Genomic DNA, 22,653 nt, shown 5'->3' on the forward strand with positions numbered 1-22,653 from the left:
CATTAGCTATTTTGGTTAGGGAAGAAGGCAAGTTAGGTGACATCTCTGTGTCTCATCTCCTTCATCTGTAAACTGGGACTGAAAAAGTTCACCTACCTCATTGGGGTTTGAATGTAAAATATCAAGAACACTGTTATCTATTATGATCTATTTATACTTAATAATAAAAATTTAAACATTGTTAGTATTCCAGAGAACCTTGGGCACTTTCAGTAGTTTGCAGTGATGTCTGTGTAGTACTGGTGATCAATACATGCTTGAAGTGCCTAGTCCTACTTTCAGGCATTTTAAGGATTTGCACATAGTATTTGCTCAGATGCTTCCCAGCGGGGTCATAAAGTTAGGTCAAGTGAAGCATTTGGACTTTCTCAGCAGGATATCTAATAGCAATTTAGGATTAATATCGGTAGAAATAAAATTCTTATTAAAATGTAAATATTAATTAACTTAAGCTATATAAAAAGTTCTAAAATAAGAGATAAGTTTGATATAAAATTAAAGAAAAATTCCCTCTTGAGATCTGGGTACTTTAATGTCTCCCTAGGAAAAATCCACGATACATAATGATTAATTTCTCAACTAACTCTATCAAGTATTTACCTACTTCTGTTTTGCACTCATGTTGTATGAGAACAAATCGCCAGCCCCCTAGAACATATTTTCCCTTTCTCTTACTACTTTAGAAGGTTGATGTCAATGGAAAGGAAACCCTGGATTTGCCAAAACTTTAATCCCTATATTACTTAATAGCCTTAAGTTCCTATCGCTCAGTTATTTAAACACTTGATATTTAAACATCATATTATAGTGTTTCTACCAACTGAGTCAGCCACACCAATAGCCACTTAGTATTTAGAACAGCATGTCACCCACATTCAAGGATCACGGAGAGGGACACGAGAGTAGAGAGGAAAGAACATTGGTTTGAAAATTCAGAGTTAAGAGTTGTAGTAAATTTTTATCAGATACCAACTGTGTGATATTGGGCATTCACATTCAAGCACTGCTTTTGCTGTTCACGGGGAAAAAAATGGTTTTAAAACAATTTTTGGCTCTTTATGACAGGAATAAGCTTCACCTTTGATCCTCAAGCATTTGGAATAATGACTTGATACCACGGGTTTCATGCCTTGTGTGGGTGAAATGTCCCCAAAGAGTGGAGATTTCTCTCCCATTTTAGTTACCATGAGACTCTGGAACAATTACTGGTTAAACACCCAAGAATAGTATATTTGCCATAAGTTCAGAAGAGCAAAAAAAATTAACAAGGTCAGTAAAATAAAACTGAGGAAAAAGGGATTAGGAAGAGAACAAGGGCAAATGAGGGGTTAAAGAGGAAATACTGAAAATAATAACAAGCAAGTCCTATAAAGTCAGTGAACCTACATGACATTTTAATAACCTAATATAAAATAATCTTTTACTAATCAAAACATCTCATTTCATTTTTAAAGGGAAGTGTAACCAACCCATGAATCCAGAAATGCATTTAAATTTGAAAATAAAATGAGCATATATGAAAGAATTCTATTTTCTATGTAAACCAGGCCAATGTCCCACACTCACAGTGTAAACAAAGTTTCCCAACAGCAGATAATCGGAGGTTTTCCCATTTCCAAATACAGTACCTGCATGAGAAAAAGAGAGGCTTGTTGGAAAAGAAAATAACTGAGGTCCTTTTAGAATGCTTTCAAACATCAATCAACTTAGTAGTGGTGAACAAAAGAAGGGAAACCAAAGGAGCCAGTAACAAAGCTAAAAAAATTACCACAAGAAGTCTCACCAAGTTGCTATAATACGGGTCACAAATTAAAAACAAATTTCCAAAAGCCAACAAGAAAAAGGAAACCTGACTTGTTAACCAATTCTTGGGGTCCATGAAATAAAAAACAAAAAACAAAAAAACAACTAATTGTTTAAGCAAAGCTTAATGCTATGAACACTGAGACAGGAGAAGGCCTTCTGAACCCTTAGCAAAGAATTTTCTTAGCAGTGTAGATGAAGGTTTTAGGAGCATTCTTACTATCTCTTACTAAAGTTGTTGGCATTGGACCAATAAGGATTCATAAGAGCAACTCACACGGGGGTGAGAGGCATAAAATGATTCCAGGCATAGAGCTCTTTGAAGATCTGGCTGAATTTAGGGGTATAGATTAAGGCATTTTTAAGGCATTTCGTTATTCCAGTAATGATTAAGGAACATGGCTTTAGATGAAGGGAATGGTAGCTAACAAGCAAAAATCACTATACTGATTTTTAAAAAATGAAATGAAAAAAAAACCAAAAAACAAAAAAACTGAATAACAAAATCACTGGTATAATTGAAAAATTTTAAACCCATGGTGTGTATAATACGGTATATTGTTTATGCACATATTCAACAATATTTATTCAAAGTCTAATATGTAAGGACAAAATATGTTAGAATAAAGAATGGAATGAGCCAGGGAGAATGGTACTGGTATGAACAGAAGAGAGTCAGGTGAGCTTTGGAGATATAGATGAGGCTTGGTTCTATTACTAGTTGTGTCATCTTGCGTAATTTATAATCAATCTCTATGAAATTCAGTCTCTTCACTTGAAAAATAGAGTGAAACTCCCTACCCTACAGGGGTTTTAGGTTAAAAGGAGGTTACATGTGTGAAGTACCAAGCATGGTGCCCGGCACATGGCAGGTGTTCAAAAATGTGACCCTTCCCTAAAGCGTTCAGGTAAAAGTAGCCAGGAAGGGCTACTTACCAGTCAGCCAAGTCATCTGGGAAACCACCTTTCACTATGAGGGTATTCCATGATTACAAACATAGCATCTGCTGTGCTACATCTTATGGGTATGTTGTGTGCAAACTTCTAAATGTTTGCAACTAATCTGCCAATTTTTATACAATAAAATTAACAAACTCAGAAAACTATAAAGTAACTGAAAATATGTTGATTACTTCCTGACTTGGACACTTGTGCTGTGTGGCACACTGGTAAGCTGCCTTGGCCAATGTAAGCAAGTTACTAAAAATAATCACAGTTGGGTCTAACTAAGCCTTCTAATAACCATTGGTTCATTGGGAGGAAGATGGAGATTGAAAATCACAATGAAGGAAAAAAAAAAGCCTGTTGTTAGGTTTGTCAGGTTTAGCATTTGGATGATTCAGATGAATCATTTGTTCTCATATTTTCTGGTCTCTGGACCCTTTATAGTCTTAAAAATTACTGAGGATCCCCAAAAAGATTTTGTTTATGTGTTTCTATCTGTCAATATTTACCAAATTAGAAATTAAGACAGAAAATTAAAGAATATGTATTGATTTATTTAAAAATAACAGTAACAAATCCAATAAATGGTAATATAAACAACAGATTTTATGAAAAAATAACTTCAAAATGAAAAAAATGAAAATTGGCAGTTTTCCATTTTTACAATCTCTAATATTTGGCTTAAAAGAAGGCAGCCAGGTTATTCTATTTTTTTATTTTTTTGATTGAAATAGATGAGGAAAATCTAACTTCATAGTGAAATGGACCTATAAAGAGGAGGAGTATTTTAACAATCTTTTTTAATAACTAGGTATTCTTTGATACTAGATCAAAATTCAACAAGTGGTTTCTTTACGAGGTAGAGAGAGTTTCTTAAAGGTTAGTTGCAGTGTAGAATTTTGATAGTCTACTACATTAAAATGCACTGGTCCACTTTGCACTTTGAATGAATCATTTACTCAGGCATGATTCTGTAACCTCATGAAAGTAGCTGGTTCAGCTCGCGACTCAAAAAATTCATAATGCATTTGACTTTGAAACCACTGCTGCATTTTGGTAAACAGCACAAATGCTTTATGTGTACTTCCCATTTTGTTACACAGAATATTAATAAGATATGTATCAAGCTTTGAGATTTAGTCAAAGTATTAGTTTTATGGCATCTTCAAGGGTATTAAATGAAACTGGCCCTTTTTTGTTGCCTTTTAATGTGGGTGTGTAGCAGTGTAGAATATAATGACTGGTACAGGTGTATCACAGCTGTGCCAAGGTACCAGCAATTTACCCACTATTGCTTTTGTATCAGCAGTGAAAAAGATAATATTGTCTTGAAAATATTAAAAAACTTGAAACTATTAAATTTGACCTCATGAACTCCCAAAAGGTGTTAGGTATTCCTAGGTGGCTACAGATCATTCTTTGATGAGGTGAATAAATGAATATTTAGCTATACATTATATAATATGTTTATATTTCCTCTGTACTTCATTCTTTCTAAAGCTAAAAATACAAAAACAAGAGCTTCCTCCTTATTTAAAAATGAAAAACAAGGCAAAAAACCCCAACAAAAACCTCGACATGAGAATGCTAAAATGAAATTTATGCTGCGTGTTATTTATCTCATAAGAATAGAAAGCATGAGTTTTCTGGACTTGGCTAGATTTGGGTTCCACAGGCAGCACCCCTTGTAAATTACTGAGGCTGGATGGCTTGGGCAGTTTCCCGCAAACACACAGGAGACCTATGATCTGCTCTCCAGGAGCTGGAGTTTTTTGCGAAAGCCTTTCAAACCCTGTCATTGTTTAGGTGTTTTGGATGCTATTTTGTTTGAGCTACTTTTGATATTAAATTTCTGTTTTCTAATTTGAAATGGTGAAATAGCAGTTTAATAGATGGATATGCCTGGTCTTTCATACTGATTTTGTATTTTGAAAAATTTCCTAGAGAACTTGTCCATGGTCAAGGTATCCTGAATTATACCCTGCATTTTAATAACCCACAACTCTAGAAAGTGGAAACAATTCAAATATCCATCAACCGATGAATGAATAAACAAAATGTGGTATAGCCATACAGTAGAATATTATTCAGCCATAAAAAAGGAATGAAGTACTGATTCATGCTGCAAAATGGATAAATCAAGGTCACATCTTACATGATTCCATTTAGAATAGGCAAATCCGCAGAGACAAAAATTAGTGGTTGCCAGGGGCTTTGAGGGAAGGTGGGGCAAAACGGAGAGTGACTGCTAATGGGTATGGGGTTTCCTTTATGGGGCGATGAAAATGTTCTGGCATTAGATAGTGATGACATTTGCATAGTTCTGTAAATACACTAAAAACCACTGAATCATATAATTTAAAAAGGTGAATTTTATGATATGTGAATTATATCTCCAAAAAAAAAAAATCATTGCGGTTCTCCTTGCCTACTGGGTCAATATTCTATACTTTAATTAGGTTTCTTACTACACTCATTTTTCCATGGTCTTAAATAGGAGTATTTACTGTTGTAAGGGCAAGGCAATTAATAAAGACATGAAATAAAAATCTCTGACTAGGACATGAAACCATTGCCTTCTATGTAACACTAAGCCCATTCATGCTGCATGCTCTTGTTAACTCACTGACAATTTACCGAGTGCCTACAATGTTTTAAGTACTGTAAATACAACAGTGAAATAAACTGACAATTCCCTGACCTTCTGGAGCTTTGATTCTAATAGAGGAAAAAGACAATAAAAATAAGCACATATATCACACCTTGACAGGCAAGTACCACGAAGGAAGATACAAGATGACAAGCGGGGTAGAGTGATGTGAGAAGTTCTCTCTGAGCGGAGACCTGAGGGAGTGAAGGGGAGAGCCAGCTGGAATATCTGGGTGAAGAATGAGGACTGCATGGGGGTTGGCAGGAGGCATGTTGTGAAGGAAAATGGGGGTGGGGAAAGGTGGAGGAGTCAACCAAGGTTGGGGCTGTGGATTCTGTTCCAAGTGTGAAAGAAGTCTGTGGGTTTTTGAGGAGAGAGACACTTGGCCTGATTTATGTTCTATATGGATCACTCTGGCTGCCTGAGGAGAATAGACTGTAGGTGGGCAAGAAGGGATGGGGAGGACTCTCTTCTGTTGGTAACCATTAACTTATAGTCACCAGGGTACGACTGACTGAACTTCCAAAAGACTGACAAAATCTTGGGTGGAGTATGTGTTGTGTTTTTAATTGCTGTAGTCTGGACAGAGGCATTGAATGGTCAACTGTCTTCCTCAGGACCTCAAGGCGAGATCTGCTCCAGGACACAGCAGCACCAGCTTAAGCATCACAGAGATCTCTTTTCTAAAGTGGCTACTTAATCATTTTTATGTGTATAGAAAATTCACCATGATCCTATCTGTCAAAACTGACAGAATAATATCACTCCCTAAAAACAAGTGGAAAAAAGCTTACACTCCAAGATGAACATAAAAATGTTTTAAAGCTCTCATTCAAGACATTGGCTCAAGTATACGTGAAAATACTAGCATGTCTGATAAGGTCCAGTATAAAGAGCTTGATACAAGGCTCAGAAGTATAATAAATAAGCTACATAAAATATTAGCAATATTGTCTTCAAACTGTACACCAACAGAGGACAAAAAGAACCCTAAAATTTAACTCTGCAAGTTGAGAAAACATGAAAAGTAGAGAAGAAAGGCTTTGCATATATTAAATCACTTTGCTCCCAAAGGAATAATAAAAATCTTAAAGTGTATATGACTTTTGGGTGTATGTATTTTAGGTTAAGGAAAATAACATATAATGAAACACTGCTGCAATTTTAAACATATATTGTCAATGAGTTATTTTTCTAAAAAAGTAAAAACTCATCTCTTAGCATTCATATCTTTTCTACTTACCATACTGAAGGGCTTTTAGTGGAAACCAAAACAGAATAACTGAGTGGAAGAGGCCATTTAAACAATGAACCCAGAAAACCTGAGGGAAAACAAAAATCCATGAGAACCATTTGCGATAAACTAGCTCTGTGAACTCTGACCTTTCTTTTTATCTGTGAGCTAGATTCACAAAACGTGTCTCTGTTGGGCCACCACTGTGAATTAATAGAACTGACAGACAGTTTCTGCCACTTAGACTTTCATGGGTCATTTATTTATTTTTATGTTTCTCAAAATGTTTTTTCAGCTTCACTGAAATATTTTCTATTTTTTAAAAGCCAAGTATTAAAAGTTTAAATTTCTGCCTGAAAAATAAAATGAAATTTAAAATAAATGCAAGTTCTGAAATTCTCTAAGTGGGATTATTTTCATAATTTCAGAAGAAGAGAATTTCGAAAATATCGTAATTTGGTTAAATCCCTTTCTCTTTCTATGTGCAATAAAGGTATAAATCAATATCTTCTCTTTCATACACACACACACACACACACACACACACACACACACACACACACACACACACACACACACACACACACACACACACACACACACACGCACACAAATAGCAGGTATTACATTTAAATTGCATAATTCCTTAAAGTACGGCATTGTTAGTACAAGTGAATTTGCAAATTTTTAACACCTGTCAACATTAAACTTCATACAATTATAATATCACTTAGTTGTTATTACTTTCTATGTCAATTGTATTTTAAGAATAAGAGAGCAAGTATCACTGGTACTTTCTTTGTAACATGGATACGAAAGATTAAGTTATATAGAAGAACTATTTAGAATTCTTACGGCCCTTTGAACAGTTTGTCATTTAAAAGTGCTTCTTGAAAACAAAACTTAAGCTAAATAAAATTGCTGTGTATTAATAGTTTTAAGCTGTTCAAACAACAGAAATTAAGTTGCCTGCCTCCCAAAAGTTTCCACTGTGATCTCAATCGCCTTTGTTAGTTCACACAGCTACACTGGATTGTATGATCCAATTTACGCTCCAATACATTACACATTTGAACTTGTGTTACTCATTAACCTTTGTCTCTTCTCCTCACTATGTCATTACCACAAGTTTTTATTTGACAGAAAGCACAGGTGGGTGCAAGAAAAATTAGTTCTACTTTTCCATTTTCCTGACCGATACTTATTGTCACATGCTAATCCTTTAACCCCTGTCATGACCTCAGAACCTCCGACCCTTTTTACCATAACAAACGTAATCATCATCATTCAGGGCAACAATGCTTCTACACTGGGGACCCACAGCAACTGCTGTGTATACAACTATGCATTTTGTAGCCATTTGTCTGTGAATTTTAAAACATTTATGTGGGATTTAATCAAAGAATTTTCACTGAAATCATTAGAAAAATCCATAAACCCTATAACAATGGTGGGCAATGCATGGATATAGAAGTTATAGAACGTATTTGGATTGATCTGATGACTTTTTGAAATGCATGGGCTCTGCAGATAATGAAATACTTTGTAAACAACAAAATAATGGCAAAGGATGCAAGGAATAATGTGTGCACATTAAAACTATAGACTACCTGCTATACCTTTTCCTTGGCCACAAAACTGGGTGCAAGTTGCCAAGTGCAAAGGGCATGAAAGGATGTGACTTTCCAGAAATGGCTTCGGGTAATCCAGTGAGAATCAATTTATGTTTATAAGAGGAACATGGCCAAATTTGTGGCTGCGAAGTTAACTCTCTTGAGAGCACCATGGCTCCTGAGCTGCCGGAGTTTGGGGACCTGCAGCTGAGATTGATACAATGGTCTAGGTCCGTGAGAATTATTGTTACTATGTCAGGATGTTTAGAACTTTCCTAGCTCTCAGATCACCTTTTCAGGGAAGAAGGGCTGATAGTCCATCGTGTCTACCCCAATTATGGCTTTCTATCACTTGAAAATATCCACCATAGGTAATGAAAACTATGGCATGGCTGTGGAATTTAATATAAACTGGACATCATAAATAAACTTAAATAGTTTTTAGAATAAATGGTTTAAGTCTAAAAACTCATTTTTAATTAACCAAATTCAGTTATTTAAAACAACGCCATCAACTTGTACGTATGTACACACTTGGGTGTGCATGCACAACACACTCGTGAAGACCTAGTCTCAGCGTATAAAAACATCCTGGCTATAAACTCAGCACTGCTATTTAGAGTGTGAAGTTAAAGGCACGAAACATCTATTTCATTTTATCCTCTTGGTATACTGAGAATAAATGTCATTTGAGAGCTTTAAAAGCTAACTATCTAAAATATCCTACACCAACTGTCCTAAACTGAATTCAGGTTACATCTAATTATTAGTACCATGCTAATAAACATGTACTATATTAAATGAGAAAAAATTCTGTGAAGGTGTATTATATTTGTTACTTTTATTATAGTTTCAAAATGGCATCTACCTTGTCTTATAAAATTAAAATTTCTTTTCTTCGCACGGAACAAAAACTTGAATTACTAACAAATACCGGTGAAAACACTTTAGAATATATATTTTCAGGAAAGTAAACTATGCAGAAAAATAAAATATTTTTGTTGTTGGGATGAATAAATACCATGGATCATAAGAGACGACAATAAATACCATGCTGTGTTATGCAGGATATAAACCCAGAATCTGTTTAGATAAAATGTTTTAAATCTTATGGCTTGGAAATACTGAAAATTATGAGGAAGTGAGTTATTTCCTGGAGACTATAATTTTAATGCTCGATACAGACAATCTAACATTCTAATAAGGGCAAAGTTATTTCACAAAACAGAACATTGGTGAAGCACACTCTATCACCCCTACCCGTGGAAAGACGGCCCTTGTTACTCCAGGTGACGGATCCCTGTGAGAAGGAAGCACTTGCCTACAACATTGCAGAGACAGAAAAATCAGTGGCCAAAAGGACACTCACATCTGTCTGCCAGACTCAGTTTATTATTATCTGGCAAATCTCAGTGAATCATGGTTACATTTTAATTTTATAACAAAACAAAAAACTTCAGTCCATATCAGAACCTTAGGCAAATCGGACTTGCTGTGGTCGGCAGCCCAGAGCTTTGAAAGACCAGATGCCTCACGTAATCACAGCAGTAAAGCAAATACCCTAAACGCGGGCCGGGACATCACAGCCTACCTTGGTATTGAAGTCCAGGGCGTTCTGAGATGTTTTGTATAATTCAGGATACTTCAACATGTTCTCTTTTCTGCATGATCTCTCAAATATTCCAAGCGTTAAGGGAGGCATTGCTGTAAACATCTAACGTGCACAAATTGGTCATTACACCAAGCAGCAAAAGGCAGGGTGAAACTTTATCTCAAAGTATTCAATAAAACAAGAATAACCAAATGTCCTAAACTTACCACATTATAAAGACCTATACACCATCTCTCAAAGAGGATCTGTCCTGAAAAGCCATTAACAAAGGCAAACCAGATCTAGGAAGAAAACAACCCAGACCCCTCAAATTAGAATACAAAAATCATAAATACATTGCATAGAATCTGTTGTATACACAATCATTTCATAATACCAGCATTAATGTATTTTCATGACTCTCTTAAAAATGGTATTTCTTTTGCTTTACTTTTTAACTTGAAGGGATGCTTTCATAAGGTATTTGTTATTTAAGTCAAAATTAGTTCCACTTGTTGAATCAAAAAAGAAATGTATCAATAGGCAATCATAGATTTTTAAAAATTAAATATAACCTTGTTTTCTAAAAGGCACTTCAGGGAATATATTTTATGTCATTAAATTTTTAGAACTTTAATTCCCTTTTAAAATATCTCCTGTTTATTTAGAAAATAAAATAATTTCCTGTAATAATACAATTACCATTTATTTTCTTTTGTATTAATTATATTCATATAGTTCATTTATATGAATTCATAAATTTACCTTACTGGAAACCTACTGTATATAGTGTCATGTCCTGCTCTTCTCCCTCTTCACATCATGTAATAATCATTTTCTTAAGTTGTTACATAGCCTTTAAAATGATATTAAGGGTGCATAACCTCTAAAAGGTGGCTATAACTATTTCTGGATAATTAGCTTGCCTCCAGTTTTTGCTATTTTATATATTCTGAATTGAATATTTTTGTACAGAAGTCTTACACATCTTTCTTTAGAATAGATTCCTTTTTTTTTTTTTTGGTAAAAGACAGCTTTATTGAGATGTAATTGATATACAAAAAAACCTGCACACATTTAATGTATACAATTTTGTGAGTTTGAACATATGTGCACACCCATGAAATCACCCCTACGACCAAGATAACAGACATATCCATCACCTCCAAAAGTTTCCTGTGCTCCTCACCTCTTCTTGGATAAATTCATAAGAGTAGAATTAATGGGTCAAAGTATTAAACTTTTTCATAGTTTTTGACAATTACGGCCATTAGAATATGAAATCAGAACTTATATATTAAAATATCTTGTAACTTTAATTTATGCTATGATAAAATAAATTTTTAACTAATAGAACATAATATTCTTACATATTTTTTAATTCTCTTAAAAACAGAAACCTCAACTTGGCATACAAAATTAAGGAGTAGTATAGAGAAATTTTCTCCAACCTGTTTAAGTTAAATGGAAAATTAAAGTGAATGTTAATAAATCAATAACACCTACAGTATTTTTTAAAAGGAGATCTGAAATATAATTAAAGTCATGTTGATTTGGAAGAGCAAAAAGTCTGGTGTAGCAATGAGATTATATAAACACAAACACAAAACCAAAACACAACAACAATAAAAAAAAGCAGCCTTGATATGCCGGTTGAGTGAATTTTTGAATTGGAGTTGCAGGAACTTTGCTACACTTCACGTTTCATTTAACCTCATTATGGAAGCATGAATTACTACAAATTCACCATTTATCAATATGTACGGAGGCTGGCCTCCCTCTGAACAGTTTCTGTACCCAGATTGATCTTTTTCCTTTTTATAGTGGAAAGGAATGACTGAGCATAGATAAAAACGAATGTCTGCTTCACGAGATAAAAAAAAAACCAAAGTAGCAATAGCACACGAAAAATAAGTCTAAATTGTGTTAGGGTTGTAACACACATTAGCAATGACAATAACAAAGCATAGCAATCTGAGTCAAATCTGAAATTGTTGCTTGCTTTGCCACATATATTTACAGAAAAAATTTGAACATTTGCTCTAAACAAGGAGCCAGATTATTCATTTGTACATGCAAACTTTAAAAAAGTTTAGTATCTTCATGTGAACTTAAGTTTATTCCTTAGGGTAGTACTATTGACTTTACTTTTTTTTTTTAAAGGGTAGCTATGCACAAGTTGACAAAACAGACTTCAATGCTTGCTATTGTGTTTTCATATTTGGCCTTTGTGAGATGTGGATTATGTAAATACATATTTGTAATGTTCTGGGTGATGATAATGTTCTCTCTGAAAGTGACTGTGATCTACTGTGAACATACTAAGAAGTTCTTTCATATTACTTAGGCTATGATAGAAATATAAAGAATTTTTAAACCCCAACTTTCAATTATGGTCTTACTAGTCTAATCTTTAATTTGAATAAAGCCAAAGCTACATGCATACCAAATTCATCTAATGGATATAAACTGGTTCAAAGGTTATAGTTATAAATGCATTTGCAATCATCATTACTGTATGAGAAATTTATGTTAATAAATTTGTTCTGTGTGAGTAAACATTTGTAAATGTGAATGGTCTCCTACATTCTTTATATAACATTAGGTGTTGATTCAAACATACTACTATGAACTTGAAATTTAAGAAGTCCTTTAATCAATGAATATTTATAGAAAGTTTCAAATTCCAAATAATTTGCAAATAAACCATGTATGCATTCAAAATTTATTTTAAAAATGCATAAATTAACTGTTTTATGACAGAAGTACAGAAATTTTTAAATTTTAATACATTTTTACCTTTTTATTTTTCCTACTAAAAGATATATGAACATGTTTTTAGAAATTCTCTTCCTGTACTTTAAAAGTTAATATTCGAATTCCTTTTTTAAAAAAGGAGAAATGACTAGGTAAGAGCAAAATCTTCCAATGTAGTACCCTACAGCTTCACTCCAATATTCTGGCATTCAAGTTTACATATTTTAAAGGAAAAAAGAGAAGATCTTTAACAGTGAAGAAGTTTACCAGAAGGCTGATTTCAAGTTAGTGTGAGATTTGTAGTTAAAAGATGTATTAGAAAGATATCTCGCATGGAATAAAACACCTACATTACTATAAACACATAAAAGTCCCTCATTTGACTCAAGCAAAACAACTGGTGCAGGAATAAAACATCAAACAGCGATCCCTCTGGAGAGGTATCTAAATTATTTAAATTCTCAAGAAACTCACATCCCAGCACAATGTGCTGGGAAAATATCACCTCACTGACTTTAATCAAAGCTTCTGGAATTAGAAACACTATATTGTTTTGAGATCTTACCAGAAAACCTGGAAGCAACCAATCGTTTGAAAGAAAAGATGTTATTTTGGTAGGAAGGAGTCGGATGTCTCAAAGAAATTAAAAAAAAAACCCCAAAACAAAAAAAAACCAACTCTTTAGAAAGACCCCGTATTTTCAATGAACATCTAGAGCTGCGGCTGGGAGGCCACCATAAGTAAGTGCTTTACACAGCCACCTGCCAAATCTGTATTTATTTTTTTGGCTGTAATTTATGGCAGTAGAGTAGCTAGATAGTGAAATTCCCTGGCAGTGGGAAAAAGCAGGTTTTGCAGATAATGTATAAAACCCACAGTGTTCCAGACTATTCCTTTATTAGCACAGAAACTTCAGACCTGCCTCTCCTGGTATTATTTTCTAAGTTCCACGTCCCAGCAGAGGCGTGGCAGTTAAAGCTTCACAGACATTTTCCTGATGGAGCATTTCTGCATATTAAACAGCAGCTTACAAACAGTCAATGAGACCTCTGCTCCCACGCCTGATCAGCACAAAAAACTGAAAGGAGAGATTCGAGACTGGCAGTTGTCCTCACTAGAGACATTCAGTGATGTGTTTTCTGTCTATTCATTCACAGTATTGACATGAGACATTAACATCCGCAGAACTTGTTTTAACTGGCAAAAGTTGGATATCTGGGAATTGATTGAAAAGGTCACTTCATTTTCAAGATAGCTGAATTATATTCAAACTACATTTCCATAAAGTGCTGGAAGAAAAATAACTTAAAAATGAGATTTGCAGTAAAGTTTACAACTTACTTCCTTTTCAACATGAAAAGAATTTGGTCAGCATTAAATATCTCATGAAGAGGATTTAAATTCAAAGTCAAGTGAAATTTAGGGCTAATTAACCACAAATCACATAACTCTGGATTTGAAACAGAGTGCAGATTTACTTTTTCATTGGGTTCAGCACATTTTATCTCCCCATTAGTATATAAGTTTTTCCCACTTCACTGTTGGTTGTCAAATGATCTAGATTTAAAAAAATCAGTGAGTTGAGTACTCATTTCATTTTATAAAATTAAATCTTTGTAAGCAGATTTATTACTGCCAATGGCTTTAAACTTCTGGTAGCTTCAAAAATATATGTAAATAAACTGTATAAATTGATATTCTTTTACAAGAGAAAGATATAATTAGAAAAGCTAGTAACTATGGAGGGGGGGATTGGTAATCAAAATTAATTATTTTAGGAAAAAATCACAAATTTATATACACAACAAAAAATATAGTTTTTGGATCTCATAAGCTATTTTAGAGGTGTATTTTGCCTCAAAACACAGATTATTCCAGACCAAAGCAGCAGTAATGATCAATAAATTCATAGATTATCCTGTTTATGCTATCAAGTATTTGATTATTTTACCTAATGGGTTGTTAACTTAATTATAGATCTTTAGTGAACAGTAAATGAAACTGCCTATACACTTGAAAACTAAATTTCAATTATAGTAGCCTGACTCATAATAAGAACTATGTTCAGTCAACATTTTAACAAGGCGATAAGCATTCTGACAGAAGCATAAGGAATAATTGAACCAAACATGTGACAGTTCCCAGCTAGCTTGTCAACAGAGTAAATGCGAAATCTAGATTTTTGTTCTGTTTTGTTTATAGTGTTACTTCCCTGGTGTAAAGTATGGGTTGTTATTTCCATAGAGAAAATGGCTACATTGTGTCTCTTCTGATAAATGTGTAGGAACAGCCAGCACATTAGAAGACAAGGTGGCATAAACAAACATCTTGTAAGGAAGCCCTAATCATATTTATGAGGGCACAGGTTGGTCCTCTAACAGGAGCGGAAGATGGAGGGTTTTCTTAAACAGCTATGGAGAGCTTATCATTGTACTCTGTGGAGCTGGAAGAGGAGCAAGAAACTGATAACATCTAGAGTTTAAGTATTATAAATACAGCTTCTGATGATAAAATGGCCATATGTTTTTTTTAAAAAAAGGTAAGTCTCTTATATGTCACTTCCTGATTAACCATTCAGTTTACTTATTTATCCACTGGTGCTGTGCTGGCCACATATGGCTCTTGAGCACTTAAAATGAGAGTCCAAATGTTAGTCCAAACTGAGATATATGGTAAGTATAAAATATGCACCAGATTTTGAATACTTAGTATAAAGAATGTAAAATATCACATTAATAATTTTTATAGTAATTATATGTTGAAATGATAATATTAAATATATTGAGTTAAATAAAAATATCATTTGAAAGTTAATTTGGGCTTTAATTTTTACTTGCTGCTATTGTGGCTTCTAAAAAATTTAAAACAGCGCATGTGGCTTGCATTATATTTCTATGGGCAACCTCCTGGAGGACAGGAACCATGCTGGATTTACTTTGTAGTTGCTGAACTAAGCTTAGTGCCTGGCACTCTGTAGGTGTTGTAAAATTGTTTGTAGAACAAAATACATCCCTTTAAAAGTGATATTCCTGATATAGGTTAAGTTTTCATTTAAAAAAAATCATATTTGATACATGAAAAATGTAAAAATTTCTTGCTATCCAGACACAGGAACTGGATAACCTAATAATGTTTAGACTAATTCCTCATTATCTGAACTCTTGCTCCCTACCAAACTCAGAAACCAAAACAGATCTGGATAGCAAGGGGTATAAATATCTAAGTTTGAAAAATAATAAGAACTATAGGTGACCAATACTAGGCAAAACTACCTACATTTCCTTTCTGAGTCCAGTCCTCTGCCTCCTTGAGGAGAACTGCTATCCTCAATTTTATGTCTATCATTCCCTTATTTTCCTTTTAAATACAGTTTTCCATGTGTGTACCTCCACCTAGTGTAATGTTTTTTCATGTTTTTGAGCTTCACAAAAATTTTTGTATAGTTTATAGTCTTTTTACAACTGAAAACGTGATTTCATTAGCAATTCTAATTCAACATTTCTTATCAAAACAATATACATTTTATTTGTTCGTTTGTTTATTTATTTATTTTAGGCAAGGCAACCCTTGGTTGACCTCACAGATTGCAAGGACCTTGTCAGCTTACAATCCCTTATTTTTAAAATTTTTTTATGCCTACAGCACCTGGTCTTCCTAGGTGGTCTCCCATATAAGTACTAACAAGGCCCGACCCTACTTAGCTTCCGAGATCAGACGGGATTGGGCTTGTTCAAGGTGGCATGGCCGTAGACACAATATACATTTTTAGCCAGAATTTAAGCATTAATTATTTTCTATGGCTGACAAACTTTTTAACACGTTTAGAAGTTATAAAAAGTAAGTGGGCAAATGGATTAGTTAAAACAAGAAAATGTCTTCATAAAGACATTTTTCTTCATAAAGAAAATTCTTTAAATATCTACGCAAATGGTAAGGATTTTAAACTTGAATTAGTATTACCTCGATAATATAGAGGACTATATTCTTGTAGAAGCAGTACAAAATGCACTTGGAGACTCTGTTATAGTTCCAGGCACCATGAACCATCAATAAATTCTTCAAATACTTGAACTAAAATAAGAATGGAAAAAAATTAATATATTCTTCTTCCTTGCGTCAGCTGACTGAGAAGAATAGTGTGTTTTGCAGAAATGATGCTTTACCTGAGCTATGGAGTAATCAGAAGAATTAGCTGCCTGAAGGCCCTCATTGCCACTTATACCAACACCGACATGCGCCGTCTGTATCATGCTGACGTCATTTGCTCCATCACCAATCGCAAGCGTTATAGCTTTGACTTGTTTCTTAACCATCTCAACGACTTCAGATTTTTGAAGAGGAGAAACCCTTAAATTAGAACAAATTATCAATTAGCTCTGTTTTCTGAAAGAAAGGATTTTTGAAATGTCATTGTTTTACAGGATAAAAGAAATAGAAGATCCAAATGAATATGCAGTTCTATGAAGAACCATTACGGAAAAGTCTTAGGTTTGCCGATGTTTGTGTTTTTTTGTTAACCTGGTTGCCACTTTAAAGGAAAAAACAAAACCAAAGTCTTAGAGCAAACCTCTGGGAGACAAATAGAAGATGCAATGCTTTGTTAAGCACTAGGTTACCAATTTACCAGCACTAGTTTGCATTAACTTGTGCAAGAAATAACATTTGAGTTCAGAAATTCCATTACTTCCTAACAAATAACACTAGCATTTCTAATTTTTCACATTTGAATCAAAAAGGCCAAAAAAGCTGCTGAATGGTAGTTCAAATACTAACTGAATTCTCTATCATTCCTGGAGAATAAAAGTTTTGAGACTCTGAAAGCCGGTCTTAGGCAATGTACTATATGTTTAAAACAACTTAAAATTCTACTTAAATTGATAGTAAGGAGCTGGCTAACTTCTCAACCTGTTCTCAGATACTATGGTAAATCGACCAAAGTGAATACCAAGCGCTTGGCTACATAGTCCATGTACCTCAATTTTCTTCCAAAGCTATTAACTAATGGCCAAGTAGAAGCAAGCAAACTTTTATATAAACATGGATCAGGAACAGAGAACAGCAGCCCCATACGAAAAGCATTCTTGTATTAACTTTGGATCAACTTACAACACACTTTTAAAAACCACCTAGGATATAAGACCCGGGACAATGATAGAATGGTTCAAAGACAGAATGCGTAAGCATAATTAATGTATTATTTACACTGCATTGGCAATCAAGGAGAAAGAAAGGAAAACTAAACAGTGAACTGGCTTAGTAAACTATGAAGACAGTAATGAAATACTAAGTAACAACACACAAAGTTAGTGGACAAGAAAAATAACTCAGAGCTAAATTCTTTATCAAAGTTAAGTGGAGTAGCTGTCTAATAATGTCTGTTTGGAACATCTGGTAAATCATTTATTATCCTATTTAAAAATGAAGATCATTACTCTGAAAGATTCAACATCTTGCACATTTTCCTGATTATTTCTTTAGGAAAAATTCCTAGCAGTAGATACTCTCTCTGCACACACATGTACTTTCAGAAAGCCCCACGGCCCTTCTGAAAGGCTTCAGCCAAACTCCAGTTTTTTATTTCAAGTTTGAGAATCACTGCCTTAGACTTCTGAGTTGTTTGCAGAGTGAATCAGTCTTCTCACCTCTGTATTCCTAGTGCTAACCCAAAACAGGTACTCAGTAAGTGGCTGCTGTATGAACGATTTATTTTTAACTCTTTCTTTGGATTTTCTTTCAGAGTCTGGCAATTGTACAAAATGACACAACTATGAATAATAGAAAATGGATGAGTGTAAGGCCATTAATGGGCGTTTTCACTGTTAGCCCACTTTTCTCCTCAGCAATTTTTATATCGTTTTCAAATTTTATTTATTTCTCTTAACAGGCTAATGTAAATTGGTAAGCCCACTGACTCTAGGCCAATGTTTTAAACATAGACTACAGCAGAGGTCCCCAATCCCCGGGCCACGGACTGGTATTGGTCCAGTCTGGTCCATGGCCTGTTAAGAACCGGGCCGCACAGCAGGAGGTGCGCGACAGGAGAGCTCGTAAAGTTTCATCTGTATTTGCAGCCTCTGGCAGTGCTAACATCATCGCCTCAGCTCTACTTCAGATGATCAGGCATTAGCTTCTCATAGAAGCCCTTCCCTGGTGACAAAAAGGATGGGGACCATGAGACTATAGAATGCTTACCAAGAAATGTTCTAAAAAGCAAATGGGAAATGGGCATGAAAAGAGAGAAATATTTGAAAATATTTATCAAATTCTCTACATTTTAACAGGCTTACGATGTAAACACATTGTGAAGTCATACCATGGGATCAATGGAGCTAGAAAATGGTATTTTTTCATCAGTGAATGCGTAATGAAGGAGACATCTCTGCATGGTGAGCTAATATTAGTTATTTAAAGCAGCATCAGATGAGAGCTGGATTAAACATTGCTTTCTTTCTTCACGGCTACCACAACCAACCACTGCTTTCTCTGCTTGATACTGCAATTTTCAATACCCCCAAATAAAAACTGGTTGAGAATTTTCATCTACTCTGTGGGTGTGGTTAACTCAGGTGTTAAAAACAGTATGAATTCCCTTGGCAAGAACAATGCCTGTTTCTAAAAAATATGATGATATAGTGAGAGACCTCGCCAAAGGCATACTGTACTTGCTACCAGCAAAGGTACCTGCTTTCACTATCAAGATAAAAGCGAACAACAGGTTTTGAAGAAGAGCCAAGAAACAGCGCAAGCCCTCATATCCGATGGGCTTGAAAAAAGTAGCTCATTGCTAAACAAAGATGCCAGGTTTAAGCGGGAATTCACAAAGAATAAAATATACATACTTAAAACATTTAACTCAAAACATAAATGTACAAACTTGTGATGTAGGGCAAAGCAGCTTACTTTGCACAGGGGTCTGCCGTTTGTGCACATTTTGGTTGCAGAAATTTCCCTCATGAGGAACAATCCATGGTTGGTTTCATTAAAGTGAAGACAAGAATGTAATGATGCCCTCCACCTCAGGTCATTATCTTACCCACCCCAATTACAACAGCAAAATTTTAGCAACTCAAAAAGTCTTTCTAGAGCCTTATAATTGGTTTTCCTGGCAACAATTTTGACTAAATTATTATTTTGAAGACTTATGAAATATTTAATTAATGGATGATTACTTTAAGTAAACAGGAATAAACAGATTAGGGAACAAGCACCCACCGATTCCACATAAGCACCAAGTTCACCCAGGGAAGCAAAAATGCAAGGGTGCACTAAAGAGTATCCTTTCAGCTTTGGCATGATGTGCTGTGGGCATCCGTCAGCTGTCTTAGGGAGGGGATATGGTTTAAGGGGACTCAAGTTACTCAAGCTGAAATGAGCTAAAAGATCTTCTATGATTTTAAAGCATCCCATTAAAACATGTTTCTTGCTATAGGAGGGTTTACAAGAGAGTAAAACAAACTACAAGACATTAAAAATGAGTGTAGCATAAAGCTTATCGATATAATTTTCAGTATTTGATAAATTCAGAGGATGCAGAAATTAGCATGGGCTGCAAGATGCTTCCTTGATAAGTCAGAATTTGACTCGGCCTTGACAAAGAAAGGAGAGCTCATGACAGGTAAAAGAAACAGCATATATTAAACTTCTTTAACTTCATGTTAACAGTTATCCACAATGTATTCCTTTCTATTATTTTATTTTTACCTCATAAAAGGTCACTTACTTTGCTTATTAGAGTTTATTTTATTGACTTTTGTACACCTGCTTTTGTATTTGTACAATTTCCATTGTAGTCTAGAACAATCTTACCACACAAGTTAATTCTTCCAAATGTCTATCAAAAACCACACATCTATGGTTGAGAATATCTAAAGCCTTAATTTTACAAATACCAAAAGTGACCCAATGTATAATCTACAAACATCATAAGAGCACTGTTTTCTACCCTAAGTATTTTTTACCACTTTGGGGGGGGGGTCAGAATTTAAATTAATCACAGTTCTCTTCTCTTCCACTGTTGCTCTTTATTCTTTGGGAGAAGTTAGAGCCTCTACAGAAAAAGGTTACATATCCAGCATGTGGTATAAAGGTCCAGTTTTCTTCCCTGTGGTTCCACAAACAGAGGGTGGTCCTTTGTGATACAACATAGCAATGCACTGAGTGCAATATGCTTTTCAGATATTTGGCTGTAGTTTCTGCACATGTTATTCATTACTTTTCTTATTTGCTATGTAGTAACTCTCACTGCCCTGTGAACATTAGATTGTAGTACTGGAAATTTTTACCATTTAAACCAGAGAGTATATAGAATGACCCAAATTATATGAGCCTCATTTTGCACTCTTTTAATGGGATTAGCTAAATGAATCACCTTTTTGAATGAAATATGGATAAAGATTATATGTGCATGTATATATACAGACACATAATAAAGAATATTTTAAGGAACTTTTTACAGTAGACAAAAGGAGTACAATAATTTTATCTTACTCTATTGTGTTTTAGGTTAATAACCTTAAATATCTTATACAGGAAAAATTATGCTGATAATATTATCTCAAACATTTATACTGTGAACTTAAAAGTTACCATAAAGTTGCCTTTAGAAGGTAAATCTAGAAAAAAATTTAAGAACATGGAAGAATATAGTATTTCTTTACTATTTTGAAGTGTTTTTTATAGTGACCCCATATTGCTAAAGCTCCTATATTTACTAAGTTTGAGGGGGGCTCCTGGTGACTACTTAGAGATCAGGATCATCAGTGGGGGGCGGGTCTGCTGCACTTTCCTTTGCAACAAACTTCCTAAGATTTCTCTTTGTGAATATCGGTCTATTCCCCGTTGAGTCATATTCTGCTGACTAATAAATTATAAACAGAGGAAAAAACCTAAGAGAAAAACTTAGATCTTACTTGATACTTTTCTGAACTAAAATTTATTAGGCTCTTAAAAAGTTTTGAATTAAGGGGGAATTTAATATGGCAAAAAAAAAAAAATCTGTGTTACATGTACCAAAATTACACAAGTATTATGACACTTCTGGAAACACTGTCAATTTGTTACTAGAATGAAAACAGCCACTTATATAGCAAATCCTAAAAAATGATACTTGATGAAACACTGAACAACTTCTAGGTAAGAGAACTGTTACTCAAATGACTAAAGAGTAAGCACTTTCCTAGCTTCCAAAAGCAATATCTATTGACGTACTGTGCAGTCAGAGGCATTGAGGGGAGTTTATAATATAGGGATTGAGTCTACAGAAATAAAATGAAGATAGCCTTTCAACAAGACAAAAAAGGAAAGTAACTTTTAAAAAGATTTCTTTTGCAATGCATTTTAGATGCAAAACTTCTGTCTTGTGGAATTCAGGTTGTTGTGGGTAAATTACTACTGTCTTCAGTTTCAATAGTTCAGATAATATTTTAAATAGTGACTGATCATAGTGATAGTGTATATGTGAATACACATGTGAATGCATGTGTGTACATAGGCACTCCAAACTACTAACTGGCAAATATATCTTACAAAAGGCACCAAAAGAAAACTGCGTAGTAGACATTTTTATTATAATATTCACACTATAGAACAGTTGTTCCTTAGTACATTGTTTATTTAAAATTATACAGATCATCTAGTTATCTGGAACTTAGCATTGTAGTCAGCACATAGCAGGTATAAAAATGATAGAGATACTGAATAAATGGAAATTTTACAAGAAATAGAAATTCACCTCATTATTCCATGATACTAACATTACAACTCATTCGTTTTTGACTATTCACCGTTAGGAGGCGGTCTGTTTAATCTGCTCTGTATCTAGAGTATAGAGGAACTATGTGAAGGATATTGGATTCTCCAGGCTTTCTCACATGACTGGGAAAGACAGGCAAAAAATTATTACATGGAGAAGGAAACATATTACTCCTTCAAGGGAAAGTGGGTATATTCAGAATGGATTAGATCCAGATGAAAGGGGGCCCTGCATGTCATGGTTAGAAAGTCTGAGTGTCACAGCTAACTTTGAACAATACAGGTTGGGGGAAACAGGAAGTGGTGGATA

The 22,653-nt window shown here is 34.4% G+C and overlaps 1 protein-coding gene and 1 pseudogene across 8 annotated transcripts in view; both read right to left on the reverse strand.

Moving 5' to 3' along the window:
* ATP8A1 (ATPase phospholipid transporting 8A1) overlaps window positions 1–22,653 on the reverse strand; it is a 217,299-nt gene that overhangs the window by 30,868 nt on the left and 163,778 nt on the right. For 7 of the 8 annotated variants that reach the window (XM_015597587.2, XM_025040218.1, XM_025040214.1 and 4 more), the window contains 6 exons: window positions 16,757–16,940; window positions 16,554–16,664; window positions 10,064–10,138; window positions 9,837–9,959; window positions 6,642–6,720; window positions 1,567–1,628 (listed from right to left, as the gene is read on the reverse strand). In XM_015597587.2, coding sequence (XP_015453073.1) covers window positions 1,567–1,628; window positions 6,642–6,720; window positions 9,837–9,959; window positions 10,064–10,138; window positions 16,554–16,664; window positions 16,757–16,940 — 634 coding nt within the window. The remainder of the gene's footprint in view (window positions 1–1,566; window positions 1,629–6,641; window positions 6,721–9,836; window positions 9,960–10,063; window positions 10,139–16,553; window positions 16,665–16,756; window positions 16,941–22,653) is intronic. The other variant, XM_025040215.1, reaches the window with a different exon arrangement.
* LOC112471628 lies at window positions 16,227–16,345 on the reverse strand (annotated as a pseudogene).

Source organism: Pteropus alecto, unplaced genomic scaffold, assembly GCF_000325575.1.
Source record: "Pteropus alecto unplaced genomic scaffold, ASM32557v1 scaffold57, whole genome shotgun sequence".
Classification (NCBI taxonomy): domain Eukaryota; kingdom Metazoa; phylum Chordata; class Mammalia; order Chiroptera; family Pteropodidae; genus Pteropus; species Pteropus alecto.